Here is an 11,501-nt window from a genome sequence, read left to right as displayed (position 1 = left end):
TACAAAAGAATGCTGAAATAAATTATCGTTTTTGTCAACGCGATTACAAATTATATTAACTTATTTACAAGATGACAAAAAATTATATTTGAAATCATGGTATAAAGTTAAACTTCATCTAAGTTTTAATAGGCCTATTTTTTTTTCATATGTTGAGAACAAAATCACGGAAACTTACGATAGAATAATATAATTTTCACATCATAGAGTTATAGTACTAAGTACCACTATTAAAATTATTGTATCATGAATCGCAGTAACTAGTGCTTAATCTGTGAACGTGACTGTCATCTGCATCTAATATGACAGATGTCAGATGGTTTGTATTGTTTACTAATCGATCAATGCAAATTCATGTTTACAAGATACAACATCTAAGATATATAACACAAATTTTGTTAATAATAACATAAATAGATTATAACAAAATTGTTACAGAGATGGATGAAAACATAGATAATAACGTTGCGGTATTAGCTATACTGGATAATCAGTGTAAGTTAGATACATTACAACTATTTCTACTTTCATAATGAAATTATGTAACAATGAGTTTTACCAACACTTTAATAAATATTTCTTCTTAATTTTTAAGGCGATGGCACATTAGAATCTCCTTTTAAACAAAGTGTGAATATTGCAAATTATAGTCATGCGCATACTATTAGTCAAGAAGGAACTGATTCACACGAAACAAACAAACAAAGTAAGCGAAATGTAATCACTCATAATTTTCCAATATAATTATTTATTTAAATGTATGAACAAAGTTATAATATTAGCTAGTTAATCATAATATGTTCTTCATATACCTACCAATGTTACAGATGTTATTTGGACAAAAAATGCTACATTAATGCTTTTAAATTTATATGAAACTAAATTAAGTACTTTAGATAACCCTAAGAAAAAATCAAAAATGTGGTCAACAATGGCAGAAGAATTGAAATCATTTAACATAGAGGTATACCTAATTCATTGTTCTTTGGAATAAAAAATTCTGCATATCTATCAACAAATTTATGAATTTTTGAAGGCTTTCTGTAAATTTTAGGTAACACCAGACCAAGTAAGATGGAAAATAAATGCTCTAACAAAGAAATACAAGGATTGCCTTGATAATGGACAGGTTTCCGGATTTAAATATTACAATGAAATGCATCAAATACTTGGTAAATACAATGAAGATAATGACACTTATAGAATATCATCTGGTATACAAGATCAAATAAATAAGGATAACTTGTGTAGAAAACTCCCTTATAAAAATAGTACATCATTAAGAAAATTAAAGGTGGAGCGTAGAGCTAAAATTGAACTCGACAAGCAATGGCTACTATATTTAAGAAGGCAAGAAGAGCAAAAGCACATAAGAGACGAGAGATATGAAAGAGCTTTACGATTGAGGGAAGAAGAGATCGCTCTGAGAAAGAAAGAATTAGATATTAAACAGACTGTAGCTTTGAAGAAGTTACAATTGAAGGAAAAACATCAAGAAGAAATGCTAAAAATTGAAAGGGAGAAGTGCTTTTTGTTGCGGAAGTTATTAGGTGAATGATACAGAGCTAAGTTCTAATGAAATACTTGTTAAAATAATTGCAGAAAATGCATGAGTAGAATGATTGAAGATCTATTGCGATGAAACTTAAACCAGTTAACCAATAAGTTTGGTTTTATTCAGACAAAGATAATGAGACAAATCTTCAATGGTGGAAAATACATATGACATCGAAAATTTTAAGATAAGGAAAAGATGAATTGGTATAAATTCTTTTCTTTGGAATTGTAACATAACATACAAAATCAAAATCAAAAGAAAGGTTTCAAATATAACACACAAAGAATAAAAATGCAATAATAAAGCTTGTATTTTCTTATTTTCTTAGTTTCAAAAAATCTAGTATTGATGTAGTCTTAAGTAAAAAAAAAAACTACAATAACAATTCTCGGCTAGTTTAATAAAACATCTTATATGTTGTTGTTATGTACTTACCTACATATTAAAAATCTAAATGCATATATTTCAATACTAATATGTTAAAGAGCACATATAAAGTAAAAAAAACAATGATAGCTTATTTACTTATTCAATTCTTTGAATGAATTATTCCATATTACTAGTTCTATTCACTTTTATAGCTGTCATTTTAATGTTGTGTTGTCTTTGTGGTATGTAGTATACAAACCAATTTCACTGGATTTACTTTTAAATCAATCTTCTAACTCCTCATTTTCATTGACACAATAATTGTGTAGAATACATGCTGCTACAATTGTATCAGTTATGAAAGTAATATTTCTGTAAACACCAAAAATCTTAATCCTTTTAAATCTAGATTTTAACAAAGTAAATGCCTTTTCACTTATCTTCCTTGCCGATACATGTAAAGAGTTAAACTCTCTCTGCGTCAATGTTAATCGTTTATTTTCCCTGTATGGTGGGACTAGCCAAGATAAGGAGGGATATCCAGAGTGTCCAATAAGATATACATTGTATGGGAATAGCAAATTTTTATCTTTTTGTGCTGTGTTGTATAATGGTGATTTCTTCAATACTCTAAAACAATTTGACGAACCAGGTTCTCCACAGTAAATATTTGTGAATCTTAAATTAGCATCCACTGTTGCTTGTAGCACTATGGAAAAATACCCTTTTCCATTGCAGTATTCTCTTGCGTTCTTAGGCTTTTCAATTTTGACATGCAGACAATCAATAACTCCTATCACATTTGAGATTCCAGTCTTATCATAAAATGTATTACTAATGTCTTTAATATGATCTATCTCTGTAGGCCATTTAATGGTTTCATTTAATTTGGTTAACAACCAAGCAACCACTCTCCTGATAACTCGAAAAGTTGATGATATAGATATATCAAACCTAGTTGCAATAGGGGTTAATGATTCAATACTTGCAATAAATGTTAAAAATATAAAGAAACATAGCTTTGGTTCTAATGGCTTTAATCCAAATTTGTGAGTAGCTATAAATCCTGATTTTTCTAAATCATCTGTAAATATTAATATTATTAATCGATAACAAAATATAAAAGGTAAATAACAAACAATATTTAAATGTATTACCGATAAGTCTATATGCTGTTTGCCGCGATAATCGAAGGCGATTCTTAAATTCTACATCAGTCCAAGACTCGATACAATGTAAGTAATCATCAACTCTTTTTTTCTTAGATTTTAATAGATATTGCATCAAGGGAAAAAATAATGTATCCTCATTAGTATCATCATCGTCGCTTAAATCAGAAATGCGTTGTGTATCACTCCAATCACTAGATTCGCTACTATAATTGTTGTCTTTACACGATTCTGATAGGAATACTGCGAGTGTTCTCTTTTCCATCGGTTTATAAATTGATTACTATTATTTGGAATATTCCTTTTTTGGAATTTGATAAGATGTATATTTTCATTCATATTATTGCTAGAAGTTTAATACAAAAATTATATCACTTGCTTTCGGTGATCAAATATCATTACTCTATCCCTTTATGTTATGGAATAAACGGTTTTCGTTTTTTGTTCATGGTAAATACTAAATTATTCTTGTTTTCAAATTTTGTACTCTCGGTCCTCGGATTATCAAATCTCAACTCTCCGATACGAAACTTGATTAACAGTTGATACCACAGTCCACAAAATCAACACCGAATATAGATTAAAATACAATAGTGTTCACAACTATCTATCTAAACTATCATATACTTTTGACTTAACTACTGAAACACTTAAATTTATTAATATGAATAAGCAAATTTTAAAAAATAAAACATTACGGAAAACAATAAATATCATTAAGCAAATTCATAACCGACTTCAAAAAACACCTGATTGATCTAAGTTCCACTTTATTTATTTGTATTTTTTATATTGCTTTCGACGGTGTACCGATTTTGACGATTCTTTTTTTATTAGAGAGTTCGCACCTTTCAAGCTCCGTTCCCATTGATGTTATTGTATTCTATTTGTTCTGTGGATCGCCTGATGGCAAGCGTTACCACCGCCCATGAAACATTCGCACTAAGTATTTTTTTTAACGTTGAATTGTTCTTCTTTGGATACAATGAGTAGTTATTTACCTAACTATTGTTATGATTAATATTTTTTATATTATACGTTAAAAATTACTTCTTTTGCCTAATTAATCGTTATAATATTTTGATATGAATACATTTACATTGGCTTGTTTGTGATTTATGAGAAATTAAAAAATATTATTAATATGTGATTAAAAAGAGGGCAATATCTGCATTGTTTTTTCTTAATATATTTATTTTATTTTTTACTCTGTCTGTGGCCTATCCACTGACAACAGATGTGTTAAAAATAAAGGTAACGGTTCTACCAACATTACAAACATAATTCTAAGGTCCCGCCGCAACGCAAAATTGTGCTTCGTCTGACAAAAAAATAAATATTATATGAATTTTATTTAATAAACCCTACAAATATGACGGAAATAGGTGGATACAGTTACAAAAGATATGAGAAATCTTTAGGTTTATTGACTACAAGATTTGTATCACTATTGCAAAAAGCGAAGGACGGTGTTTTGGACCTGAAAGTTGTAAGTAAACGCCTTGTCAAATGGCACCAAAAAACGACGATTTGAAAATATTTTTATGCCGTTAGTGAAATTATCATTGCAGGCTACTGAATTATTAGCTGTTCGTCAGAAACGAAGAATTTATGATATTACTAACGTTTTGGAAGGTATTGGTCTCATAGAAAAGCGAAGTAAAAATAGTATACAGTGGAAGTAAGTAAAGAAAAATAGTAAAGTTTGTTAATTTTTAAAGCTTGTATAAAACCATTGATATGTAATATTTCATATTTCAGAGGAGCATGCCCTGATGGCACTTCAAGTGAAATTGGTGCAAAAGTAAACATGTTGAGAAATCAAGTTAATCGCTTAGAAGAGCATGAGGGGTTATTAGATAAGTATGTTTAGTTGTCCTCATAGTAATGTTAATAATATTATCATTATTTTGTGTTAATTGATTTTAATAAATGCTATTATCAATTAATATTGATCAGTGAGGTCATTAATGTTAATTATGTGTAAATTTTTCCTTTACATATTTAGAAATTAAAGAGTTTTTAACGGATTTTAAACTCGATTTATTCCTTATATTATTAACCCGACGTTTCCAACACTACAGCGAGTTTGGTCACGGCTCCCCAAGGTCTCCACCTCCCCATGAACATGCTCGCTCACAATCAATTAAAAATTCTCTGATTTCTAAATGTATAATACTCGCATAAACTCAAATATCGGAAAATACTATCTTGACATATTTCTTCATAAAACATATGTGTGTGGTATTGTTGTTATTTGGTGGTATTTGGATGCTTTATTTGTACATAGATAAATCTAATAGTTGGTCCTCCTGACCTCTGTTTGGATTGAACCAGAAGAAAATCTAAAATTAGCCTATGGCTCTCACAGATAATGTGGTTTTCTATTTGTAAAATTGCTTTAGTAGATCAGGAGATTATCCCCTACAACATACGTAATTCACAAACTTTATCTCTTTATAGCTATCAGTATAGATTAGGACTAAAAAATATTTAAAAAAATACACAATTCCTCATTATATGGACTATTGAATACAAAAATATTTTTTTGGTTTTAAAGTAGTAATTCATAAATTTAGTGGTGTTTAAATAAACATAGACTATAGCTAATTAAGCTATATTTTCTATTATTTCAGGCAAATGCATTATATCGAGCAAAGCATTAAAAATGTACTTGACGATAAAGACAATAAAGCACTTACATATGTAACTGAGAGTGATATAAAGAAGTGTTTTCAACATGAACAAGTATTGGTGTTAGAATGTCAGCTTGGCACTGAACTGGCTTTTGGTTGTGTTCCATTTGAGGTATGGATTAATTAAAAAAAGTAATAATAATAAGAATGTTGTAATAAGGGTAGAGTAGGACAAGTGTAGAGTAAGGGTGTGGTATTACCTACTTGTACCCATATTATGGCAAATTGGGGATTGATCCAGTTGAAAAACAAAATTAAATATTGCTAATAAAACAAAAAAAATAATAATGATAATAAAAGCCTTCTACTGTTAATGTAGATAAAAACATAAAAAGGAAAGAATATTTATATCCATTAAAAATTCAAGTTAATTTAAATATCTATCTACATGATATTATTCATATCATTATAAATATATGGTGAAAGATTTCAGAGAAGATGCAGATATTCAATAGAAGGCAGATTTAGATACTACTATATCATATATTATAAACAAGCTGTGTCCAAAGTTATTTTGTTATTTAAAAAAGTTGAACTTTCTAAAAGTCTGTACTTAGTTGAGTAGTTTTTGAGATAAAAAGTAAAAAACAAATCATTATAATATTAGTATCAATACAAACATTCAGGGAATCAGATGGTGATAGTTAAGATGAACAATCTATACCGTAAGCTGAAAATTAAATAAATTTTCAGAATGAAAAACACTGCCTGCTTCATTTAAAGTCTCATGATCCAGTGGGAGTCATTCTCTTATGTGATGCTGAGAAGGAAAAGGTAACGACTTTGTAAATTATTGAAATAGGTATTCATATGTTGATTTTTATTATTTATTTATAATGTTATGTCAATGTTAGAAAGCTATTTAGTGAGTTTATTTGTACTCAAATTTTTGTTTAACTTACAAAAAAAAAAACACTCATTGCATTAATGCTTCTGAACATATTTACATAAGATATTTGTTGATGATGTCGTTGACTGAGATTTTTATCATAGGATATGGATGAAGATAGTACTGATGAAGAAGTTGAAAGTTATACAGATGGGTCAAGCAATATTACAAATAATTCAAGTAAGTTTGATAAGAAAATACTAACAAGATCTTGCTAACTTAACTCAACTTATAGTTTTTTTTTATGTAAACAATGGTATTTTACAAGTTCATGTATTTATTCACTTTATAGCTAAGAAAATATTGTTTATGTTCCTTCAATATTTAGATATTCATCTTTTTGCATATTATTTGTTACAGATTATCTTTTTAGATTAAGTCCACCAATAACGAAGCAAGATTTCTCATTTTCTTTGCGCGGCTCAGAGGGTTTGTGTGATTTATTTGACATACCTTGTTAACTATCAATTTTACAGTATTTTGCGACAATCTTCTTTTAAAGAATGTTTTTACATATTATTTTGTGATCATGTTGACTTTATAATATGGCAATTGTAAATAAATCATGTAAATATGAAAGAATCAAAAGTATACACTATGAAGAAAGTTTATTGTGAATAAAAGAAATATTTCTTGTACTATCTGATTTTATTTCTTTGATTTAGGTTTTGAAACAAATCTATCTAATACACCAAATGATTGTTTCGGCGCTTCTTGTTGTTGTGGTTCGTTCAGCATCTTCTTTACTTCAATTGCCTGATTAATAAGTTCCTGCAAAGAAGAAAGTTATACTTAGCTGAAATATTTATATTCTACAGCCAGTAAGTTCTTAAAATTATAAATATTCATGTAATATCCCAAATAGTCATAGTGACCAGGTGGTCACTTCAAAGAGGTACTGACTTCAATTTTGTCGGACTCACAAAAGAAAGATCTGGGTCTGGCAGGACACAGAAAGATAATCACCTACATGTCCATAAAAAAATTGATCAATGAAACAGATGTCCGACAGACAGATATTGTCTGTTCTATAGCCCACTAGGAGGCACTGGATCACATTGGTACATACATCCCACATAGTATATACAGACATCACAAAAACTATGTTTGTTATGTTACCTTTCTTGCTACTTCCTTGATTATTTTCTTTCTTGCAATATCTGTTTTACCTTTATTTTTGTGTCTTGGTTTTATATCAATCTGCTTGTCTTTGACATGCTGCAAAAAATACAAAATGATGTAAATATTAATTTTAGGACATCTTTAATTTAATCGAAAATGTAAAATTAGTCAATATGCCTCTAACAAATTCAAATAATAAAAAATAATTAATAAAATCTATATTAAATATATGACATATGTAGTATATTTTTACCAGTAATTTAGATTTAGCTTCAATTTTTTCCTTCAGAGTTGGCACATCCACTTCCACAACTTCAAATGGATTAAGTGTAATAAGTTCTGCAGGTATTTTTTCAAGCAATGCTTTAACTTCCGCTTCTTTACGTTGTGTCTTCGTCTGGTATGGATTGCTTTCATACGCGTCGAAGTTGGGCTCACCACTGCCTATTTGATAAATTAATTATAAGGAGTAACATTAACTTGACAGTGAATTTTGTTAGATAATTCATAAAATGGTTTGAAAGGTAACAATCTTTTATTACCTTTCAAAGCTTTAATAGTTTTTATATGAAAATTATAAGACATAAAGCAAAAAAAAAAACTTCAAATTATGAAAATCTATGGTGTGTATATCTTATTTTGAAGTTGTTGAATATTATAATTAACGGTAAAAAACATTATTCAACAAAACCCATACCTGGTACAATGATGCTAGTGAATCCTTTAGAAGTACCGATTCCTAATACATCTTCATATGGACAAAATTTGAAGTTGCTTATTGTTCTGGCCATTTTGTGTCTCATATAAGCTTTATTGGTGGTTTGTGTACAACAATTACTGTAATAAAATAGTATTAAAGAAAAAGGCCAAAATTACCTGTTCTTCAAGTAAGTTATAAGGTTCCAAAATCATTAAGTTGAAATTTGTATTTTTTTCAATAATAAGGTATGAAAAGTGCCTAATATATATTTTTGTAAAATATTAAAATATTTTTATATACATATTCATACAAAGATTGACAATAGCCAGAAGTTTTTACCCATAACTACTTACTCATAAATTTCTACAATATCACCAAATCCAACAGCAAGCATATCTTTCTGGGAGAAATCCAAATCAACTGCTGGTGACCTTAATTTGTAATGCTGCAGGGGTCCATCTAAATTTCGAATATCCCATATTTTCAAACTTCTGTCTACGCCACTGGTTGCCATATAACTAAAAAAAAACCGTATTTTATTAAATGCATATTATCATTAAATTAATTCTGAAGAGTTATGTTTTGTTCTATATAAATCTGCTTTGTTATATTAGATACGTTTTTTAATCCAAATGGATTCTTACAAGCACACAACACAATATATTTACAAAATGCAATTGAAATTACCATTTTATTTTCACTTAAAGCAATCACCACTGCACACTATGTACATTCACAGAAATAGTGCCTCTCCTAATATGCTAACCACTTTTAAAACATTAGGGATAAGGAAAGGATTGTCTGACTGGGAAGAAATGGCAGTCCATTGTTTCAGTGGAAAGATCAGATAAGGAAAGAAGCATATATAATTTAATAAGGTTTACCTTCCTCTTTTATCAACAGCAATAGCTGTTAATGGAGTCTTATGACATAATATTTTAGCCAGAGGTTTCTTAACAGTGGGCGACCAGAGAGATACAACTCCTTTTGAATTTCCTAAACATATGGTTGCATTGTATGGGTTTTGTGTCATCACAGCAGTTCTCCCTAAGTGATTGTTATAGTGACCTACTATTTCCCCTATTGATATATCCAACCATGTCATAAAGCCAAATTCATTCTGTAAAATAAATATTCAAAATAATGTATCACTTACTTATTACTCACTTATTATCATGAATTTACAATTATATGTTGCAAATGAAATGGAAACGAAAAATAAAAATATTCAGTTACCACTGCTGCAAGCAAAAAGTGATAAGGGAGGAATTCCATTCTTAATATTTTATCCATTTTTTTAATACAATGTATTTCTGTCCCAGTATTGTCGTAAATATATAGCCATTCCTTTTGTGCTGCTGCTAGCATTGTTTCTACATGTAACCAACTGAAAATATCACAAGTGCAATATGAATACATTAAACCATGTTTTGTTATTATAACATTTTTACAAACTTTATTGTCATCAAGACTTTACCTTATATCATGAATGGATTCCATAACATTGATTTCACAATGTAATCTCTTAGTAACCCAATCAAATGCCGCTAAGTGCCCTTTACTACTACCCAAAAGGAGATGTCTGCCATTTTTTGAATATTTAGCTCGATATGGGCCAAAATCCAAATTAAGGTCAAATATTTTGGTGGCAGCTGTAATGTCTACATTTTCTGCAATCATTGATTGTGTAATACTAGTAGTTCTGTGGCCATCATCTACCTCCAAATAACTGAAATTTGCATTAAGAAATTATAAAACATTTCCCTTTTTCGTAAATAAATATTTTGTATTGAGTGATATCATTTTCAATGTGGATAAAGTTACAATTTTATGATTGAAAACACACCTAGATATGAATAAAACATGCTAAGTCAAAGAATTAAACTTCAAAACTAACAAAAATCAAGTTTTATTTATTTTTTATTTATTTATAAAAAATCACTTGCCATAACTGTTCAAAGTTTCAACAACAACTTGCAAAAACAAGTTCAAAGTTTCTCAGTAAAGTGTACCAGGAAAATGTACATATTTTGTTATTGTAGTGTTCATTTTATCAGGGCTCAGGTCTGATAAAATTATATTATATTTAGAAAACCTACACTTTAACCCATAACAAATTAAGAAAAAAATTTAACAACCTACTTGGTTGTTAAAATTTATCTCCCAGCAAAGTAGGATAAATACAGTCTTGATGGGGACTATTCTTATTCAGTTGTGAAAATACATACCCTGCATTTTCAGTGAGAAGTATATCTGCTCTGGCTGCCTGTTCCTGAGCATATTTATACTTGTTTTCTTTCTTTTTTAATTTTAATGCATACAGGGGATGCTTTACACCTTTCCCTTCAAAGCCTTCACCTCGCGAATGTTTTTCTAATTTTTTTCGATCAATTGGTGCCTTTCCGGATAATGCTCTATTTTTATTAACTTTTAATTTTTTTGTATTGTTATAATTCAGTTTCTAAAAAAAGTTTTATTTAACACAAATTAATATTAAAGTCAATATTAACTAATTGTAACTGCGAAAAATTATGAGCGTTTAGGGCTATGCAATACACAACAAAATTGAATATATATATTATGTCTCACTTGTATGTTATGTTTAGAAAGAGGTTTCATTTTTACGTGAAATACTTCCATCTCACTTTTATTTTCTTCATTTTCCCCCGTATCGTGGAAGTAACGTTTCTGAAAATGTTAAATGTGGTTATGTTAACTTATAATAGCTGTTGGAATTAAGAAGTAAGAAGTAATAATAAAGTATAACAATATACATTTTTCATTGTGCCTTCATTCAAATCCATTATAATATGTTTAAATCAACCTAGATATTTAGAAAACAACTTTATATTTTGAATTGATTCTGCAATGTACCATGCTGAATTGATGGTTTATAATTCACTGTCATAATGACATTCCAGATTCCTTCATATGTAAGTAACTGTCAAATCTTACATGATGTCAAAGTTTTTTAATAATGGCAATTAGTCAGAACTAT

The 11,501-nt window shown here is 28.9% G+C and overlaps 4 protein-coding genes across 5 annotated transcripts; 2 read left to right on the top strand and 2 right to left on the bottom strand.

Moving 5' to 3' along the window:
• The first annotated feature begins 303 nt into the window (after positions 1-303).
• LOC119835338 lies at positions 304-1,820 on the top strand. The gene is made up of 4 exons (XM_038360097.1): positions 304-495; positions 596-706; positions 828-964; positions 1,055-1,820. Exons 1-4 carry the CDS (start codon positions 441-443, stop codon positions 1,556-1,558), a joined length of 807 nt encoding a protein of 268 aa, XP_038216025.1. The 5' UTR covers positions 304-440; the 3' UTR covers positions 1,559-1,820.
• Positions 1,821-1,938: 118 nt separating this feature from the next.
• Positions 1,939-3,704, bottom strand: LOC119835337 (protein ALP1-like). The gene is made up of 2 exons (XM_038360096.1): positions 3,085-3,704; positions 1,939-3,011 (listed from the first exon to the last, which is right to left on the bottom strand). Exons 1-2 carry the CDS (start codon positions 3,359-3,361, stop codon positions 2,212-2,214), a joined length of 1,077 nt encoding a protein of 358 aa, XP_038216024.1. The 5' UTR covers positions 3,362-3,704; the 3' UTR covers positions 1,939-2,211.
• A 669-nt stretch (positions 3,705-4,373) lies between these two features.
• LOC119835339 (transcription factor E2F5-like) lies at positions 4,374-7,319 on the top strand. The gene is made up of 7 exons (XM_038360099.1): positions 4,374-4,585; positions 4,668-4,777; positions 4,858-4,959; positions 5,733-5,904; positions 6,486-6,566; positions 6,786-6,861; positions 7,042-7,319. The coding sequence occupies exons 1-7, from the start codon at positions 4,469-4,471 to the stop codon at positions 7,140-7,142; spliced, it is 759 nt and encodes a 252-aa protein (XP_038216027.1). The 5' UTR covers positions 4,374-4,468; the 3' UTR covers positions 7,143-7,319.
• Positions 7,314-11,434, bottom strand: LOC119835336 (WD repeat-containing protein 46). 2 transcript variants are annotated; one of them, XM_038360094.1, is made up of 11 exons: positions 11,278-11,434; positions 11,093-11,191; positions 10,732-10,964; positions 9,981-10,232; positions 9,740-9,890; positions 9,388-9,623; positions 8,857-9,021; positions 8,501-8,640; positions 8,057-8,247; positions 7,801-7,899; positions 7,314-7,452 (listed from the first exon to the last, which is right to left on the bottom strand). In XM_038360094.1, exons 1-11 carry the CDS (start codon positions 11,305-11,307, stop codon positions 7,330-7,332), a joined length of 1,719 nt encoding a protein of 572 aa, XP_038216022.1. In that variant the 5' UTR covers positions 11,308-11,434; the 3' UTR covers positions 7,314-7,329. The 2 variants fall into 2 exon arrangements, with proteins under 2 accessions (XP_038216022.1, XP_038216023.1); XM_038360095.1 differs by having other exon boundaries at positions 11,378-11,425.
• Between the last annotated feature and the right edge of the window lie 67 nt (positions 11,435-11,501).

This window comes from Zerene cesonia, chromosome 20 (genome assembly GCF_012273895.1).
Source record: "Zerene cesonia ecotype Mississippi chromosome 20, Zerene_cesonia_1.1, whole genome shotgun sequence".
In the NCBI taxonomy this organism is placed as follows: Eukaryota; Metazoa; Arthropoda; class Insecta; order Lepidoptera; family Pieridae; genus Zerene; species Zerene cesonia.
Note: the sequence above shows the minus strand (reverse complement) of the source record. Positions and strands in the feature narration are given on the sequence as shown.